This window comes from Pleurodeles waltl, chromosome 5, assembly GCF_031143425.1.
Source record: "Pleurodeles waltl isolate 20211129_DDA chromosome 5, aPleWal1.hap1.20221129, whole genome shotgun sequence".
NCBI classification, from domain to species: Eukaryota; Metazoa; Chordata; class Amphibia; order Caudata; family Salamandridae; genus Pleurodeles; species Pleurodeles waltl.
The window spans coordinates 83,476,090-83,497,232 of NC_090444.1; the positions used below are offsets into that span (position 1 = coordinate 83,476,090).

A 21,143-nucleotide genomic window follows, 5' to 3' on the forward strand; every position below is an offset into this window, starting at 1 on the left:
TTGCGTTATTTTCTGATGCTGTTTTCTGAGAGGCTGGTGAGAGAGGGGTTGTAGTTATGTGGTCCCTACAAGGTAAAGTAATAGTTGACCTGTAGGGCATTGGTTGTATCGAGGTTTGCTCAGTCTGGTGTGACAGCCAGATGATCGGGTTTATCCAGAAGACAGAGTACAGATTTAACAGGACTAGGATTCATTGAAGAATGCAGAGAAATTAGATTGTTTCCAATAAATAGATTAACCGGACTGGTGCAGTGGGTAGTCTTTAGAGCAGGTGGGGTGTAGGGTAGGATTGAAATTAGGATAGGATACTTCAAGGCTGCTTAAGATGCAAATGAGAGGGATAGGATGTAGACAGACTCTTTGCAAAAGTAAGCTATGTAAGGGACATTACAGCAGAGATTATGCATGAGGAGGGAACTAGTGAAGGTTTAATGTCCATGATGTTGGTAATAGATGCAATGCCTATTGACAGTTGTTTAACTAGGGAGCAACAAACTGTGGGTGAAGGGAACAATGAGGCTGGTAATGAGACAGTGAGTTTGTAATAGAGTTTGTAACAGGGAAGCCAAGGGGGATTTTGGGCTGATAGTAAAGGGCACGTCAAGGGTGTGAGACGGAAGGCAGCAGAAGGAGCAGGGTGTGGTGGTAGCAATGGTAAAGTGATGGGGACAATATTCAAATAGAATATCAGAGTGAAGGAACAGAACAAGCGACTTAGTGGCAGGAAGGAGGGGAAAACTTGGAGGAAGGGAAACTAAGATAACTGTTGAAAGATTGATAGTTATGGGCGACGGGGGAGGCTTAGAGAGGGAAAGTTACAACCTAGCTGGCGACAGGCTACGGCTGGATCAACTTACAGGGGTTGCGGTTGTTGGGAAGAAACCCTTGGACATGTTGTGTGTCTGCCCAGTGCTACTGGACGAACGCACATCCAGGCTTCAGAAGTGGAATAACTTGAGAGTTCGCAAATGCAAGCCTCTTAAAACCCCGACAATACTACCTTGAATATTCTGTTGACAAAATGTGTCATTTCTGCATTAAATAGGTTTATCAACCTGGAGGCCCCATCGGGGGTCCTGGATATGGGCTCTGGGCTTAAAAGGTTGACTTTTCTATAATCTGGGAATATAGCTGTGTCTTTCCTTACCCCAGTCCTGTCTGGCTGCGTGCCTGGGAGCACTGCAAGCAATTGCTGACAGATTGCTTAAGCCTCTTTTGCTCTTGCTTCATGGTTTTCTTATTGAACCTTGCTGACTGTGCGCCTAGGAGCACTGCGAGCAACTGCAGACTGATCGACCTCCGTTCTGGATCATATGGACTATGGCGCCACGCCAGGATACTAGTATTCTTGAACTCTCTAGGCAGTAGTCAAAGAGATTGGTGAGCCAGTCCGCCCAGGTGGTTACATCCTGTTTAAACAGCACCTGGGGCAGACCGTTAGGTCCTGGGCCCCATCTGGTTTTGCTCCGAGTATAACGCACTGCAAGTGGCGCGAGAGGGGCTGCGCGGCCGCGATGAGGGAGTACAGATAACCAAATTCTGCTGAGAGAGAACTGATTGGGGGACCAGTGGAGCTTTGCATGCCCTTATATTGTAAATTATTATCCCACTCACTGGCAGACAAATGTTCTGCGAGGAAAAGTGCCCATTCTCCTTCCGTTATGTTTGCACAGCCCTGCCCCCTGGATCGGTTCAATTGTTTGTTAACTAAGACCCAAAAGTTCTTAGAGTTGGAATCTTTAATAGCGTAGAGATGTTCTGACCAGAAATAGTGTGAGCGCGTGCGTTATTCCTCAAAAATGGCCTGCCTATAAGCTTTCTGAGCCTGCTTGAAGGCCTTCAGAAGATACTTTGATCTTGGGTACTTCTGAGTTTCCCTCATGACCTTATTGCGGACATTCTTTAAACCTTTAATTGCAGCTCATGTAATTATTTGTTTAGGTGAGCCAGGCTGACTGGTTGGTTGTTGAAGTTTCATCAGCATTTGAGTAACAAGACAAGCCCATATCTTGATTGGGGACTTGTTGTCGGCTCTCACGGAGTCTAAATACTTCACACCTTCTGCCATTGTTAAATCACAGGAGGAGCCATTCCATTTGAGATGCTTTTTTTTATTTATTTTTGCAAATTTACAATACAACCATAACCGCCCTGTGAGCAGTACAATGAACAAGTGAGATGCTGTAGTGTACCAAAATATCACAGGAGGCCATCAGAGGCAAAGTACAATAAACATGAATCTCAGCCATTTAAGTTTGACGAACATCAGCAGCCTCCCGGCCATCCAGTAACATAGCGACAACAAGCACACCACAGGGATATACCTCGCGAGCACTCACACGGGCCCAAACATAACCAACATAAAACCAACCAACAAAAAGGAGGCGGCAGAACATGCACGTATAGCAGGGTCCACTATCAAACATTCCATACATGACGCACAGAGTATCTCAACCGATCCAAGCAAAGCCAGAATGCGACGTGACACATAAAGCATCATCTCACTCCAGTCTATCCTGCGAGTCCAAAAAAGCGCGGAACGGTGCCCAAATATCTCTAGGACGAGAATTTGCAGGGGCCAGCTCCCAGAAGATTGACAACTGTTCCTGACTGAATGCAGCATCGGGCAGACAGTCAGCTCTACGCGGCACCCTACCCCTTCCCCAACACATCGCCACCCTTCTCTTTGCCAGAAGAAGCAGCATACCCACCAGCCACCTCCAAGCCGATGGCACCCCATCCAGCAGCCCAAGTAGCGCCAGCACAGGAGAGAAAGGCATAACCAAGCCAGTCATTCCGGAAATTTCATGAAGCACATCCTCCCAAAAGGCATGCACCTCAGCACAGCTCCACGCTAGATGCAAAAAATCAGCATCCGGAGCATGGCAACGTTCACAGTGTGCATCAACTCGCAGGCCCATAGCACATAAACTACGAGGAGTGTAATAGAACCGATGCAGGAGTTTAAAGTGGATGAGCCGCAGCCTATAATTGGGTGACAGCAGGCACATATGCGCACAGCAGCTCCGCCACTGTTCCTCAGTAAGCACCTCCCCCACATCCAGCTCCCATTTAGCCTTAGCCACCACCGCCACTGTCTTCCGCAGCTCCTGCATGCACCCATACAATCGAGTAATAAGCCTCCGAGAAGACTGCGCCCGCCACAGCAACTCCAATGCTCGACAAGTCTCAGGCACGGCCGGGAGGCCAGAATACCGCGCACAAAGCATTGCATAAACCCTCAATAAGTATAACCTATGCAACGGGTTGTCAGTACCCGCCCGCAGCCCCTCCTCCGGCGCAATCAGACCTTCATTCACAAACCAAGCTCCCAGTAATGACAACTCAGACGCCTCAAGAAACTCATGCATGCGAACAACGCGAGACATCCGCTCATCCACCACATCCAACACCGGCATTGCAGGGGCAAAAAGCACCCCCGTTCCAGATCTACGCCCCAAAGCCGCCCAAGCCCTGAAAGTACACTCCACAGTATCCACCCCTCTCACACACGTCCGAGACAGACATCCAAGAACTCTCGGCAGCCGATCCGGCCAAACCAAATCACTCTCAGGCGCAGCATGAGGCAAATACCATATAGGATGAATCCAGAAGTATGCAAAGTGGGCATGCGTGCAATAATAATAAAGCTCCAGATCCGGGGCAGCAAGGCCCCCCATTTCGAACAGCAGCGTCAATTTCTCCCAGGCAATCCTAGGCTGCGCGCCCGCCCACACCAAACGCACCAAAGCAGATTGAAGCCTCTTCAGAAAATTCACAGTAAGCACCAGCGGCAGGTTAACAAAAAGATACAAAAACTTTGGCAGAACAACCATCTTAGCGATGCCAATGCGCCCACTAAGCGAAAGCAGTAGCGTGCGCCACACCTCCAGTTTATCTTCCAGCCAGGCCATCAATCTGCCATAATTGGCAAACCACAAAGTTTCTACATCACAGCTGAGCCACACTCCCAAATAACGGACCGGGCCCGCCGCCCATTCAACTGGGTACCGCGACGAGCAGTGCGCCGTACCACTAGTGAGGGGAAGCACCACCGACTTAGACCAATTCATCGTGATGCCCGCGAAGCCGCCAAACCGAACGACCTCAGTCAACAGGACATCCATATTCACACCCGGCTCCCGCACATACAGCACGATATCATCCGCATACAGCGAAATTAAAATCGGTCGCTGCCGGAACTGCAGACCCCTACGATTGTGATGCTGCCTCAGATAAGCCGCCAACGGCTCCATAGCAATAGCAAATAGGAGCGGGGATAAAGGGCAGCCCTGACTGGTCCTCCGGGCCACAGGAAAGGGCTCTGAAATACAACCATTCAGCCGCAATCGCGCAACCGGGCCCGAATACAGCAAGCGGATCAACTTAATAAACCGGGCACTCATGCCCACCCTGCCCAAGAGCGCGAACAGATATGGCCAGGCCAAAGAATCAAACGCCTTAGTCGCGTCCAAGAACACAGCAGCAGCCTCTTCGCCCGCCGATAGGCAACCCAACACCGCAAAAAAGGTACGAAGGTTATGCACAGTCGACCGCTCCGGCACGAAGTAAGACTGATCCGGGAGCACTAATCGTGGCTTCAGGGGCTGCAGACGCAGCTCCAACAGCTTGGCGAGTATTTTATTGTCAACGTTGATCATGGAAAGTGGTCAATACGAATCACAACTGTACGGGTCCTTGCCAGGTTTAAGGATCGTAACAATCAGTGCTTCCCTCAAGGATGCAGGGAGAAATCCTGTCTCCAGGGCCTCAGCATATACCTCTAACAGATAAGGAGCTAAAATATCAACATACTCCTTGTAAAAGGCAGGGGTGAGTCCATCCAAACCTGGGGCCTTCTCACCAGGCAGCCCACTGATAACTGCCTTGACCTCCTCCACTGAAAAAGGCTCATCGAAATAGGCCCTATGAGCCTCCTCAAACCAAAGCAAACTAATCTCGGAGAAGTAAGCCTGCGCCGCATCAAGATTGTGCTCAGAGGGAGCAAAATATAAATCCGCAAAATAATGTGTAAAAACCTGCATTACACCTTCAGTACCCAGTACCCGCTCACCCCCCTGCCCATCGATTCCGGTCACGTACCCACTCGCCCAAGGCTTGCGCAGCAGATTCGCCAGTGTCCTACCGGCCCTGTCCCCTTCCCCATAACGCCGGGCTCTTGCATATTTGCCTAAAAAACAAACTTCCCGTTGAGCAGCCTCCTCATATCTAGAAACCGCCTCACGTAGAGCCGCAACCAATCTGTCACCAATTTCACCTCCAGCTCAGATATCCGCCCTTCCAGCTCGGGCAATTCCCTCTGCAGCGCACAAAGCACCCCATGCTGCTTGGCAAGACACTCTCCCCGTATGACCACCTTAAAGGCCTCCCAGAGCGTTCCCGCCGACTCTACTGACCCACCATTCTCAGCAAAGAAATTCACAATGGCCTTACGAATCTCTTCTCGAAACACCTCGTCCCGAAGCGCCCCCCGCGGCAAACGCCAGGCAAACGCAGCACTGGGGGCTCCAGCTATGGAAAGCCGCAGCATCACCGGGGAGTGGTCCGAGAGGGTCCGAGACCCATTTGAGATGCTTAAGTGTCTCTGTGCAGGTTCCTATACTGGCGTCTCTTGCTGTGGTGTGGCAGGTTGGACCGTAAAACCATAATCCGTGGACGGTGATCACTCTCTGTTCGTGGGGCAATGTAGTATTCTTCAATGAGGGGGGGGGGGGACATTTTAACATTACGGGTGGTATAATCCAGGAAAGAGCAAGTTTTCCCATCAGTTCTAGTCCAATTTGTTGGAGATGACCATTCACTACTATGTAGCCCATGCTGTTTAGCTATAAAACCTTGTGCTCACCCAGCTGGCTTCTGGGACTGCCTTTAGGCTTAGATTGATCTGGGACAGGCAAAGTGCTACAAAGGACGAGCCCCTCGAAATCCTCAGCAAGGTCTTGAAAGAGGTTTATATTAAAGTCCCCTGTGATTAAACAGTTGGCCTGAGGGTAGTCGCAAACTAAATCACCCATAATTTGTATTAAGTTGTTCAGCTTTACCCTCTTTTCCTTTGTTCCTGGATTGATGTGAACATTTATCAGCAAAAGGGCTTGCTTTGCTCTCCAGATGCTGATCAAGACTCCATACAACCGGTCCTCTGTTAGTGTACTTACAATGATATGTCCTTTTAGTTTGACTGCAATGTATAAGGATAGCCCGCCTCTTGGTCTGCCGTTTTTAAGTCCTCTGGAGGCCGGTTTCCAGGACTCAATGCAACCTGTTATCGCACGGATTGATCCGGCCCAAGTTTCCTGCAGTGCTATGATTTAATGAGCATTTAGAAACGTGATTATGTCCAGGACTTGTAATTTCTGATCCATACCATTGATATTCCAAGAGCACAGAGATATCGGCGGATGGTTGGGCCGCTGGGGCAGCCCGGCAACAATTCAGTCTGAGCATTGACAAAATAAGGCTGCGGGCAACCAGACCCAGTTTGTCACTATGGAATTAGTTAGTTCCATCCCCTGATGACTGTATTTCGTGATGGTACAGCCTTGAGCGTTTTTCAAAATTGAGTATGATTTCCTTCCATGGAGTGCTTTCGGAGTTAGTGGTTGTGCCAACAAGGAGGGGCATCCAGTCCTCTTAAAGAGGCTGATCTTGATGCCCCATGAATAAAATATTTCAGCTCTGGCCCGTATTGACTGCACTAACGAAGGGGAGGCGAGTGTTACCAATGTGGATTCCGCTTATTGAGTGCCCTTTGTAGGAAGAAATTCAATTGAGATAATATCACTAAGTCTTTACCACTCAGCTCGGGAACTGCCTTCCGCAATCTTAAAATGTTCCCCCTGTTTAAGTCATAAGAGCCTTACAAGGAGTACTCAGGGAAGTCCCAGAATGTCCAAACTTTCTGGGACTTTGCCAGGCTGGGATCCAGAAGGTCTAAGGGCGCTCTGGACCACCTTCCAGGGCTCCCTTATGGATTCCTGATGCCACTGCTCCGGGGGATCAATATGTGAGATTTTGATTTTATGAGTTAACGTTCGTTGAGGGGTCAACCTACCTGGATGCTAACATCACCTGAAGAGTATCAGAACAAGAACCTACTAAGTTGTTGTTGGCAATGTTAGATGGAAAAACTTCAGTGGTTACCTGCCTTCCCCTTCGGGGCTTGCAGAGGCGGGTGTAATGATGACATTATTTTTGGTGTCTGGGTGGTTGATCCTGCCCTTGGCCATTTGCACTTGCGGATGAGCATTCGGGCATTAGGGGAAATTCACTTAAGCCTGGATAGCCAGACTCTATGCTCGGCTCTGTGCCGCTTGGCTGATGCTGCTGCTCCGAACTGGCCAGCGCTGGGTCAACTGACGTACTCAACACTGCAGTAGACAGTGGCTGCTGAAGATCGGGATAAGCAGGTTGTTGAATCTTTTTTGTGAACAGTGGGAACATAGAGGGACTTGATATTTCCTTCCGTTATTTGCGCAGCCTTTTCTTTTCTCTTGCTTTGGGGACATAGCTGTGAGAGAACTTCCCCAGAATTCTTTTAACTTAAGAGGTCCGCACTTAGGTTACTAGAGTTGTGAGGGGACTGTGCTTTATCTAGAGACACCGTCCCTTGAGTGCTGGCCGAGGGACAGGCTTAACTAACTGGAAGTGCCTGTTCGACTGGCCTGCAGGAGCCATAGGAGCTGAGATTCAATTTAATGCCTTTTGAATCTTTAGGGGGCCAAAAACAGTAATCTGGAGTTTTGCCTTTTGTTGGTACAACTACGGGTGGAAGAAGCACTTCTGCCGGATGTTCAGGATAACCCAAACCAGCCGGACACCTCTTAGTCTCAGTCAGGACTGTGCTGAGAAACACTGGGCGCGAAGACAGGCTTTCTGTAATCGGAGAACAGCAATTGGTACTGGCTTGTGCTCTGATGAGCAATTTGTTTAGATTATCAAGTTTACAGTCAATCCCAGCCACAAATGTGTCTAACGTGTTCAATAGGTGGACATGTACATCTGATGTATCAGAATGGTAGTTTCGGGCAGAGACCATTGATTGTAATGTTTGTAGAAATTGGATCCAGACTAAACTGGTAGAGTCTACTGTCATGTTAGGAGCACTTTTAGAATGGGAACCCAGGGCTCTCTGTAGGCTTAGTATGAAAAAACGACAAGCCCAGGAGCAAGAGATCATTAGGCTCCGTTCCATTGAAGTCGTGCACGGCATTGCCTGCACCAACCGAGCTAGGTGATTTCACTAGCGACAGGGATAGAATACTGTCTGTTGGAGCTCTGGTCCATTGCGCGGCAGGTGGACTGGTACTGCAACCCGCACTTATGACCTGCTGAGGCTTGGGCCGCTGACAGACGCTGTAATGGAGTCCTTGCACATTTTGTGAAGAAAGTTCCTTCGCAGGAGGTGCAACTTCTAGGGCATTGAGTGAGTTATCACTTGATACAACAATTGGCAAAGCATTGCACTCAGGCAGACCCGGAAAGCTGGTTGGAGGCTGGAGTGGCCGAAGTGGCAGCTTCACTCTTTGACTCTAACAAGTCCGCAGCCAGACCCACAGCCTCTTGACTGGCAACAGGACCATTTTGGCCCAAGTAGCATAACGCTGGCGGGGTTGAGTGCACCACTGCTTATAACTTGAAGGTCCGGGGCCTTCTCGTAGGGTGCTCCGGGCTGCTGTTTATAGAGATGGCACTCTCATGACCTGCATGCAAAATGCCGCTGTTGGCTGCCCTGGCCACGGTAGAGAATTTTTTTTAAAATATGCCAAAATGGTTGCCTCAGGAGGAGCTGGGGAGCCGGTCACCTTACTAATTTCCTGATTGGTAAGTACAGCATGGTCCAAGGCCGTAAGCAGCTCAGTACGTTTAGGCTTTACGGAGGTGGTGTCCAATGGAGATGTCAGATGCCAAGAATGTTGTGGGGCTTACTGCTGAAGATTGCTGGCTGGCCCCCTGTCCTGGCGGAAGCTGATCCTTAATTCCACAAGGGGGTCCTCCCTGATTACTCTTCTAGCACCTTTGGGCGATCAATGGATCTCCCCCAGCTCTGCCCAACTGCATGGCTCATGAAGTAATGGTCAGCTGATGGTAGTGTCGCCTCGCCTCCCTTGAGGGCTAGTACTCTAAACCGAAGTGAGGGGCATGAGCACGCTGTCTCCCTTGGCGGCTTCAGGAGAGGTTCTAGATAACTGATCGACTGACTCTTATCTTAAAAGCAGTGAATGTCTTGAATATCTTAGTTACTTTAAAAAGGATGTTAGCCTTCAGCAGTCATAGTGGTTGCAGCCTCGCCTCACCTTCCCAAGGCTTGAAATGACCACTAGGGCCAAGGGGAGGGGCACAAGCACGCTATCTGCCTCCCTTGGCTAGATTAGAGAGGAATCGTTGTGGAAAAGCTTGTAATTCCCAATTGTACTTGCAAGCAGCCATTTGATTTCTTGTGGGACAGGGGAGCGGATAGGCAGGGTGAGCAGGGTGGACGGGCAAGCTGCTGGTAAGCCACAAAGTTCACCTAGGCCTCTCACTCCACCCACCACTTCACACTCTACCCCACCTCCTCGCACTCTCACCTCAGGATGATAAACAACTGGGCTCTCCACACACACAGCAGATGGCATCTCTGCTGGTGCCTCTTAGGGGCCCGTCCCATCCAGCCAAGCCCAAATAGTGGTACAGGGCAGGTCCAAGGCACTGAGGAGGATGAAAAAAGGCCGGCCCGGGAAGGGGCACCTTTCTCGGATGTGCCCAAGACTGGAAGCCGGCTGCCCGGAGAGCCTCATAGGGGACAAGATGGCCTGCCGCCTATGCGAATGGCAGATCAAGGGCACGTCTGCAGACCGCTGCCGTGAATCGCGGCCGCACGGACCCAAAGCTGGAAGACCTGGTGCATGCTTCCACCAGAGAAACGTATAGAGTCCCATCTCTGTGGACATATCGCGATCACTAGCCTCCTGTAAGTCCTCGTACCAATTTTCAACCTGGTAGAGTTGAGCAAACCTATCACCCGAGTCATATTCATTGTCTGAGTCTGTTCCACAATGGGAATGTAGAGTGTGTGTTCTCCTTTTTGGAAGTGGTGAATCAAGTGGGGGATTTGGTGCTTTGGGTAAATCAGAGTCAACTTCAGTTGAGGTTGGACCTGTGTCTCAGAGTACTATCTGGACATCCTCCTCCTGTGTCGGAGTTTGCATCGGCGTAAAAGTGTCTGGGGCTGGCATAGGTCTTGGCACCGGAAAAAGGGTCAGGACTAGATTCAGAGTCAAGAAGGGCTCAGAGGGTCCAAATGGCACCAAGGGAGAACCTTCTGGCAGTACACCACAGTGGAGGCCTCTTGGTTCCTTGTGGCCTGAAAGCGTGCCAGAGGGAGTAGGTAAGGCTCCAAAGCATGGCTGCTCGGAAACCTTCAATCTGATGTGGCATGGCTGTTGGCCCTAGAAACTCAGGTTATGTTGGAACCAATGGCAGGATCAGCTCTCAAGTCGGCCGATGTCGGAAGTGAGATCAAGAGGTGTGGTGCTGCTCCCGAAGCTGCTGAGGTGAATATGATTGGCATGAGGGAGTGAAATCCCACTTCGATTTCTTGGGTTTCTTTTTCCACTTACATGGCGATTTTGACCGCAACCCAGACCAGCCTGTAGAGCATCTTCGTCGACTCCAGGAAAGAGAATTGGAAACAGGATTGAATTTTCGATGCGGACCACAACTTGGAGGGTTCTCAGCGAAGTGTCTTTTTATTCTTGGCGATGCAAAGCTTCGCCTCACGGTCCCTGATGGAATTCTGGTTCATGGACACGCAGTCACGACAGGCCTTGGAGTTGGGCCAACTCTAGACAACACAGGCATGCTTGGTGGAGATCTGTCACAGACATTTGTTTGCAACATTTCCTATAGGGTTTAAAACCCATAGTTTTCGGAGGTGATATCCCTTGCACACTGAAGAAAAAATTTGAGGAATGACATGAAGGGAGCTCTGGATCAGTGTCTGGTGGAGAGAAAGGGACTGATGCTAGTGCGCAGGCGTGGCGCTTACATGAGATTTGAACATAATTTCTGGAGAGGAACAGCATCAGTGCAGAGCCACACAGCGCCAAGTGACAGTCTGCCGAGGTTCTGCCGAAATGTTTCTGGATCCAGTCCGAGGCCTGGGGAATATTCAAAAGGCAGGAATCTGCAGCTAGAAGTCGCCATCATAATAACACCTACTGTCAAATTGTCACAGATTTTTTTTTTTTCAGGTGCTGCATACATTAACAAAACAAAATACCTCGGCGTACAGGGCTTTGGAGTCTGCGTTACGCATCTAAGCACATGAGGTCACACTCTGGCATAAGAGGCAGCACTAAAATAACAGCTTTCGCTGAGAGGGAACCGCAGAGTCAGGTACTGGGACCCCACGTTTGCTTGGAAAGCTTCCCAAAGAATTTATACTGAAGGGACAAGAAGTTACCGAGCAAATGATTAGTGCTTCGACGTCGGCCGTCAGCGTACCAACCAAGATGCACTCGCGCCGTGCCCTTTCTAAAGGAAGGTCCCCTTGAAGCAACCAAAGTTGGCAACTATATGCAGGTACTTCTTGAAAGTATCGCTTTCAATCCCTCATCTCCACTGGCTGCGGGTTAGGCACAGAATTAACCTTAAACCCCTCTGCCTCCTATATACGGTGCTGCTCTCATCTCTGAAAAATCACTTAGCACAAAGTTCATGTGCTACATGCCAACCAAAAATCCAAGATCAAAAAATGTGTTGTTATTGCCCAGGCCACAATTCCGCTGGGTGAAGTTAGGTGGCCGGGCATCCTCAGTGGAGGCCTCTAAAACGTGGAATGCCCGTCACTATTAAACCAGAACGGTCGCTCCCTTTAGAAAAGCCCTGAAAGCCTTGTTTGTTTGTTAAATCTAACTCTTGCTGTTCGGGTTTTACCTCGGATCCTTTGCTTTTTCAGAGTGAAGTTACCTAAGTGTGATACAGGCTCTGCAAAACGAAATAAATAAAATAAAAAATAACACGAGTCTGTACTTGGTCACACGAAGCCACAAAGCGAATGTTAAGTCATAGCTGCAATAACATGTGTAGCTTTGCATCTTGCGCCTCACCAGGTGAGGCGAAATGCACCTGTGCGTGTGAAAACAAGATGGCACATATGGCAATCTTGCAACTCTGCAAAGACAGGCGTCTGAGTGAGGCTGCGCTGCCAAGTAAATCATGTGTGGCCCATTTCTGCCGATGTAGCGCTGGGCGGAGGACAGAGGCAGCCTGAGTTCTGCGTAAAGATTTCCTTTAAATATATTAAAAGGAAGAATAAGGTCTAAACCGTCTGCGCCACCGGAAGTTCCACCAAAAGACACAAAAAAAGATAAGGACATCGGGATTCCGAGATCTCTTAGTAGGAATGAAATCAGTTTACGAATGGTTGCGAAAGGGCGCGAAAAGCCCCCACTCAAGACATGTGACGCTTTTCGCTTTCCCCGCCTTTCCCATGTGTCTTTTGCCCGCAGTAAGTGCCTGATGCAGATAACTAAGTGGCGGCCCTCAAAAATAAGTACCGGTGCCCCGCACCGGAAACCACCGGCTCAAATTAAGCACTGGTTTGTTCAAAGGAAAAAGGTTATTAGAAAAAAGAACAGGTCGATGCTTGTCGGTGATAATGCATTAATCTGCAAAATGAGTTGCATACATCTGTTTCTGAGAGGCGAAGCGAACGCGTCAAACTATTATTAGAAGGCATTTTATAAGAATAATAAAGGGGGACATTAAAGCCTTGAATATCAGTCTGTAGTAAGAAGCGGGGCAGCGGCGCATCCGGGGCTGAACCTGGTCTCTCAGACCGGGGGAAGTGACGCTCCCCACTCTCACTGGAAGGAGGAACTGGACAACGAAGTGTCGAGCGCTACGTGATCTGCGCATGTGCTCGGAACAGGAACGAGGTGATGAACACAAACAGGGCAAACACACAAGGTTTGGCAAAGCCAACAGGTCAGGTTTATATTTGAGTAAAACACAAAAGAAAAGCCAACCACAGAGGAAAAACAAGAAAAAAAAGGATTCCATTGTGTACATATTGTATATAAAACAAAGAACTTAATGTATGATGACTGAGCGCCCTTTTGAGATGTAAATAAGTCCCCATGACCTTGCAAAGCGGGTTCTACAGACATTCACACGAGGCGAGAGGGGCACTTGTCTGGGTGGAGCCAAAGCTGTGTACATTTTAAAGAACTGATAACAATAGGTCTTGGGAACCACTGGGTGGAAAAGGAAACCTTAAAAAAGGGCTGGAGAGCTCATGTATGACACAGGAGAGGCTGGTGGAGGGTGTATCAGTCACGCTCATTCAGCATCACCAGGGGGCAGCTGAAAATGGATAACTTCCCTAACCAGGGGGGCTGGAGACAGACAGCAGCAGCCACACATCATACCTGCACTTCCCTAACCGGGGGGGTGGAGACAGACAGCAGCAGCCACACATCACATCTGCACTTCCCTAACCAGGGGGGCTGGAGACAGACAGCAGCAGCCACACATCACATCTGCACTTCCCTAACCGGGGGGGAGTGGAGACAGACAGCAGCAGCCACACATCACATCTGCACTTCCCTAACCAGGGGGGCTGGAGACAGACAGCAGCAGCCACACATCATACCTGCACTTCCCTAACCGGGGGGGAGTGGAGACAGACAGCAGCAGCCACACATCACACCTGCACTTCCCTAACCGGGGGGGAGTGGGGACAGACAGCAGCAGCCACACATCACATCTGCACTTCCCTAACCAGGGGGGCTGGAGACAGACAGCAGCAGCCACACATCATACCTGCACTTCCCTAACCAGGGAGGGGGGGGGGGTGGATACAGACAGCAGCAGGTTACACATCACACCTGCACTTCCCTAACCAGGGGGGCTGGAGACAGACAGCAGCAGCCACACATCACACCTGCACTTCCCTAACCGGGGGGGAGTGGGGACAGACAGCAGCAGCCACACATCACATCTGCACTTCCCTAACCAGGGGGGAGTGGAGACAGACAGCAGCAGCCACACATCACACCTGCACTTCCCTAACCAGGGAGGGGGGGGGGTGGATACAGACAGCAGCAGGTTACACATCACACCTGCACTTCCCTAACCAGGGGGGCTGGAGACAGACAGCAGCAGCCACACATCACACCTGCACTTCCCTAACCAGGGGGGAGTGGGGACAGACAGCAGCAGCCACACATCACACCTGCACTTCCCTAACCAGGGAGGGGGGGGGGTGGATACAGACAGCAGCAGGTTACACATCACACCTGCACTTCCCTAACCAGGGGGGCTGGAGACAGACAGCAGCAGCCACACATCATACCTGCACTTCCCTAACCGGGGGGGCTGGAGACAGACAGCAGCAGCCACACATCACATCTGCACTTCCCTAACCAGGGGGGCTGGAGACAGACAGCAGCAGGTTACACATCACATCTGCACTTCCCTAACCGGGGGGGAGTGGAGACAGACAGCAGCAGCCACACATCACATCTGCACTTCCCTAACCAGGGAGGGGGAGGGGGTGGATACAGACAGCAGCAGGTTACACATCACACCTGCACTTCCCTAACCAGGGGGGAGTGGAGACAGACAGCAGCAGCCACACATCACACCTGCACTTCCCTAACCGGGGGGGAGTGGGGACAGACAGCAGCAGCCACACATCACATCTGCTACGAGCCATCAACCTGCAAATCGTTATTTTGCTGTAAAACATTGACCAGTAGGTTGGGAGTTTACCTGTTCTTGTTTTCCAGCTCTGCTATCAGCTGCCTTTGCTGTTTGTTCACGTCAAAGTTGAAACTCAGGTCAGTGGGCGGGCGGGGCTAGTAAAAAAAAAATCTCTAAGTTGGCAATTCATTTATATTACAAGTACATGTCGCTTTAACATTTGTCATGGCGTTGCAGCAGGACTTTAACCAGTAACCAAGCTCCTTACTTGCTAAACTGCTTCATCTATGTGGGTATCCTTTACATCTTGAAAACTATTAACACTATTGTTACACCGAGGACTTGTCAAACTGTTTATTAATCAACCCGACACTGGACCAAAGCAAGCAAGAAAAACTCAGCACTATCACCTATCAGTAACTACAAAAATCTAGGAAAAGACATATAACGTGCAAAACGTAACTATGAAAGAAAACCTGGTAAAGCTAGTGAAGATATCTATTCCACAGAGGCCACAGTCAGCAAACCGGGAAGAGTAGAGACGACATACTACAAAGCGGCCCAACAGAAATCCCAAACAACTCTCCAGAGAGGATCTTTGGAGAAGCCGGTCTTGGGGCTCTTGAGCCCCCCCGCCCCCACCCATCAAGGGATCGCACCAGCAACAGTCACTCAGAGGTCACAGTCACTGCCTCTGCTGGGAGGAGACCTAATGCTCCCTCATGTACCCCACTCTCAGCTTCACGGGGAAGCAGCCAAACCCTTTGCAAGCGTGTCATTCTTCACTGCTAACAGTTCCCTTCCTTCCCAGGGCAGTGGGGTGCAAGCAGGGTAAAATAACTATCAGCTCAGTCCAGGGCTCCCCTGTCCTTCACACCACACCTCAGAACTCCTCGCCAGTCCAGCGATTGGACCCTCTGTTCCTGATTTCATCTGTCAGCTTTGTTTTTCCATCAAGTTATCTTGGAGTTTAATTCAATAGGTGGGACCAGGTTCGGGTACAGCTCCAACAATCTCACGTTGCCCTCTCCATCCATCTTACCAAGGAAAGAAGCCACTGATCTGCAGGTGTGTGGGGGTACCTCTCAGGACTCTGAGGAGCTCCACCCGCCACCCCACGGCTGTCCAAAAGCATCAGCTGCTGGTGTGTGGGGGTACCCCTCAGGACTCTGAGGAGCACCACCCCACGGCTGTCCAAAAGCATCAGCTGCTGGTGTGTGGGGGTACCCCTCAGGACTCTGAGGAGCTCCACCCCACGGCTGTCCAAAAGCATCAGCTGCAGGTGTGTGGGGGTACCCCTCAGGACTCTGAGGAGCTCCACCCCACGGCTGTCCAAAAGCATCAGCTGCTGGTGTGTGGGGGTACCCCTCAGGACTCTGAGGAGCTCCACCCCACGGCTGTCCAAAAGCATCAGCTGCAGGTGTGTGGGGGTACCTCTCAGGACTCTGAGGAGCACCACCCCACCACCCCACGGCTGTCCAAAAGCATCAGCTGCAGGTGTGTGGGGGTACCCCTCAGGACTCTGAGGAGCTCCACCCCACGGCTGTCCAAAAGCATCAGCTGCAGGTGTGTGGGGGTACCCCTCAGGACTCTGAGGAGCTCCACCCCATGGCTGTCCAAAAGCATCAGCTGCTGGTGTGTGGGGGTACCTCTCAGGACTCTGAGGAGCACCACCCCACCACCCCACGGCTGTCCAAAAGCATCAGCTGCAGGTGTGTGGGGGTACCCCTCAGGACTCTGAGGAGCTCCACCCCACGGCTGTCCAAAAGCATCAGCTGCTGGTGTGTGGAGGTACCCCTCAGGACTCTGAGGAGCTCCACCCCACGGCTGTCCAAAAGCATCAGCTGCTGGTGTGTGGGGGTACCCCTCAGGACTCTGAGGAGCTCCACCCCACGGCTGTCCAAAAGCATCAGCTGCAGGTGTGTGTGGGTACCCCTCAGGACTCTGAGGAGCTCCACCCCACGGCTGTCCAAAAGCATCAGCTGCAGGTGTGTGGGGGTACCCCTCAGGACTCTGAGGAGCTCCACCCCACGGCTGTCCAAAAGCATCAGCTGCTGGTGTGTGGAGGTACCCCTCAGGACTCTGAGGAGCTCCACCCCACGGCTGTCCAAAAGCATCAGCTGCAGGTGTGTGGGGGTACCCCTCAGGACTCTGAGGAGCTCCACCCCACGGCTGTCCAAAAGCATCAGCTGCTGGTGTGTGGGGGTACCCCTCAGGACTCTGAGGAGCTCCACCCCACGGCTGTCCAAAAGCATCAGCTGCAGGTGTGTGGGGGTACCTCTCAGGACTCTGAGGAGCACCACCCCACCACCCCACGGCTGTCCAAAAGCATCAGCTGCAGGTGTGTGGGGGTACCCCTCAGGACTCTGAGGAGCTCCACCCCACGGCTGTCCAAAAGCATCAGCTGCAGGTGTGTGGGGGTACCTCTCAGGACTCTGAGGAGCACCACCCCACCACCCCACGGCTGTCCAAAAGCATCAGCTGCAGGTGTGTGGGGGTACCCATCAGGACTCTGAGGAGCTCCACCCCACGGCTGTCCAAAAGCATCAGCTGCAGGTGTGTGGGGGTACCTCTCAGGACTCTGAGGAGCTCCACCCCACGACTGTCCAAAAGCATCAGCTGCAGGTGTGTGGGAGTACCTCTCAGGACTCTGAGGAGCACCCCCCCACCCCCCCACACGACTGTCCAAAAGCATCAGCTGCAGGTGTGTGGGGGTACCTCTCAGGACTCTGAGGAGCACCACCCCACAGCTGTCAAAAAGCATCAGCTGCAGGTGTGTGGGGGTACCCCGCAGGACTCTGAGGAACTCCACCCCACGGCTGTCCAAAAGCATCAGCTGCAGGTGTGTGGGGGTACCTCTCATGACTCTGAGGAGCACCCCGCCACCCCACGGCTGTCTACAAGCTTCAGCTTCACAATGCCTATAGCTGACAGATCCACCATTGCAGTTCTAATACCGGACGTGCAAATCCCCAGCTCACTGACTGTCTGCAACCTTGCCTCCAGACCCTTCTCCATTATAGTCACCACGACACCAAGGCACACCATCTTGTGTTGCACCATTGCCACAGTTCCCTCCATGTTTGTGGTTTCCTCAGCTAAGTGTGCATGGAAATCATTAATGGACCACACCGATATTTTCAGGAGTGTGCCACCGCTCTGTGCCTCTTTTAGATGTTCTGGGAGAGCCTGGTGTGAAAAAGTCCTCCTGTTTGAAAAATGATTTACCGACAAGGTCTCTGTTTTTACCGTGCTCAAGTTAGAGGCCTGTTTGGGCTCTTTAATCTGCAGAAAACATCTGGGTCTATGTCTCCAAGAGGCGATGCAGGCAGGGCTCAGGTGCCATTACAGGCCCAGCTAAGCTGCCTCTGGTGACCAGGAAGTGCAATAGGACATGTCCGCCACCAAAGGACCTGGCCTGGATGGATCACCCTTGGAGACACCTGCTCCCTATATCGCCAGGCAGGCATCGCCAAGGCACAGGTTAAGCTACAACACCCAAACCAGCAAAATGGCTATTATGGATCTGATGCTTCCAATCACATACATCCCAGGGTCAGGAGCGCCCCCAGCAGCCCGGCACAGAACATGCTTCCTGCACTTGGGTTGAGAACGACATGATGGAGGGCTATGTAGCTCATTCTGCCACAATGGGGATGAGTGGCGCCTCTTAGTGTCTCCTCCTCAAAGCGAAACCATTCCGGTAGGCACAGTGCCACTCCACAGGACCACAGCGGCAGGCTGTTGAAAGATAATCTATGCAGGAGCTCAGAAACGTGGTGGCCATCTTGTGCTCCACCTGACTGCAGCCGCTTGAAATCTCTTAAACCCTTTGTGGAGACTGCAGTGCCCAACCCCTGGCCAAGCAGGCGACAAGAGAACCATCTTCACATTTCCCCAGCTCAGCTGGAGGAAACTGGGGGCTGTGGAAGACCGTGGGGAGCAACACATGCTGTGATCCGGCCCAAGTTTCCATTCCGCGTCAGGTCATTCTGCAATGGGGCACTGATAGATGAAATAATCTTTGCCAGGCTGCGGTAACTGCGTTAAGTTTAGACGTACATTCATGTAGTTATACATATTTCAGCAAATCAACTGAAAGATGGCACTACTAAACCAAGGCACTTTCAGCATAGCTCTTAGAAAGCTTGGGAGAGGAACTTTTTCAAGTTGCTGTTGATGTTTGAATGAGACTACTATCGACTTTTGTTGCCGGTGGTGCCAACTATTACACACTGGCCCATTTTACAAAGACAAATATACAATGGCTTTAAATCTCAACCCTTTTAACGGCCGAGCCCCGCCCACCCTCCAGCGTCAGCCCCAGGCTCCGCCTCCTGAGAACACAAGAGTCCAAAGCTGACTGCACGTTCCCTTCTGCAGGGATGCTGGAACAGCTGTCCACGCCAGGGCCGGCTTTAGCACTGGTGGCGCCCTGTGCGCCAGTCTATTTAGCCCCCTCCACGAGCTCCTTGGTTTCCTGCACTATCACCGGACAAGAGTGCCCCCATCTCTCTATAGTCCCTCTCTCACATACATTTCATTTGCTTTAAAGCTCTGGCAAAGACACACTTTACTAACCCAGTCAGCTAGCCACATCGAATACAGATCTGTTCTTTGCAGCGGGTATATTGACCCTTTGCACTACTTTATGGCGAGTCAAAGCTGCCACTGGACAAAACTCCATCCTGCTATTTGTCAGGGACATAAATCACAAGAGTTATCGTGACATTTTTATTGTTCCTTGACTGCTGGATGCACAAGGAACTCTGAAGCAGGTGCTTTTAACCAAACACAGCGCCACCTCTCTCCAGGTCAGCGCCCAGTGCGGCTGCACCAGTCGCACTATGCTTAGCCGGCCGCAGGCCTACCTGGGATCCCGGGGCAATGGCAAGTTAACATTTTGAGCTGCCTGGCGAGGGGATGGTAGTTAATGGACCCTGGTGGCATTTGCACGTCTACAGCACCCACTGGGAAACCCGGCGGTGCAACCCCCAAAGAGAGGGTTTTTGCCTCATGAGGCGGACAGTCATATCCGCGTGGGACCATAGCGCCTGTACAGCAGTCAGTGTGCAGTAGGCACATTGTCAGCCAACTGGTACTCAGGATAGAAGAGAAGCGGAGATGCATTTCCACTAGGTGAACAAGAGGTTTCATAATATCTCAGAAGCGTGGCGCGAGGTATAACATCCCGCCTGCATATGTAACACCTCCTACCTGTAAGAACGTCTGGCCTGGGTACCTGAGGGGCCTTTAGGTTGCTGCTGCCTTCTACACACGAGCGTCATGTACCTTAATTGAATGTCGAACTAAAACGTTTTAATATATTGTATACAAATAAGGTCTATTTTCGGTGACAGCTAACGAGCCGCATAAAACTGTAAAATCCAGAAAACGAAAGAAAGGAGAAATTGAGAACTGGAGCCCCCCCATTGTCCCTGGGAAACCATGGCAATGGCACCGAGGCTAAGCTGCGAAATTTTAAACTACTGCAGGCGAGATAAGAGACAACAAAAAATCACGGATATTTTATTTTTTAGTAAGAAGTACCTATTGAAGTAAACAAAATAAACAAGTTACTTAGTTTAAGTAAGGCTCTTTCTGGTGGATACTCCATCTAACTGCAGATTCCTTACCATTGAATATTCCTCGAGCATCACACTAGATCCAGAGATTGTTTCATGGCAGTACTCCTACGCATCGCTAGGGGGCGTCAAGCAGCTCCACACTGGCTGTGCACCACCCAAGAAGACAAAGGAGAATTGCACATAAGTACCACCCTTGCACACTGACGTCATTTTCTGATCTCAACTCTTTCTTCGCCCTCAGGTGCAAGGTAACAGTGAGATGAATACTAACTTGTGACCTTATTAGATATTAAAAGAAGTGGTCACTCCACAGAATAGGGAGATGGAAGGCAGTGAGGAATCTGCAGTTAGGAAAGAGTATCCACCCAAAAGAGCATTCCAAAGGCAAGTAAGTTGTTCTTTTAATGAATACTTTGGACCACAGATTGCTCACCTTAGAATCAATACCAAAGCAGTACCTCACCAAGGTGGAGGGTCTGTCGAGAAGGCTTCAACAAAAACATCTTGCAGGACTGATTGGGCAAAATGTCATGCCTGCACCACCTGGGGATGCAGATGCCACTAATGATCTTCCAGGTGATGTATGCTCAGTTCATCCACTTTGGCATTAAGGGACCTTTTTAGGTGATTTGCAATCAGCAAGATGCCCATGAACTTCAACCACCTCCAGAAATACAAAGACTCTTGGCACAGGACACCACTGCATCCTGCCTTTTGCACTAGCACAAGGTGGTGGTGGTGTCCATTAGAATCTGCCCCAGATTCCCCTTGCTGGATGGTAGGAAGACCTTAAGACTCAGATGAACGGCATGCAACTTCAGCAGACTCAAGTAGAACCCGCCCTCC

General features: G+C 50.9%; 1 protein-coding gene across 6 annotated transcripts in view; it reads right to left on the reverse strand.

Moving 5' to 3' along the window:
• The window catches only part of DTNB (dystrobrevin beta), a 672,321-nt gene that overhangs the window by 186,555 nt on the left and 464,623 nt on the right, over positions 1 to 21,143 (reverse strand). For 5 of the 6 annotated variants that reach the window (XM_069233646.1, XM_069233645.1, XM_069233644.1 and 2 more), the window contains one exon: positions 14,779 to 14,864. In XM_069233646.1, coding sequence (XP_069089747.1) covers positions 14,779 to 14,864 — 86 coding nt within the window. Of the gene's footprint in view, positions 1 to 14,778; positions 14,865 to 21,143 lie in introns of those variants that run through there. The other variant, XR_011203590.1, reaches the window with a different exon arrangement.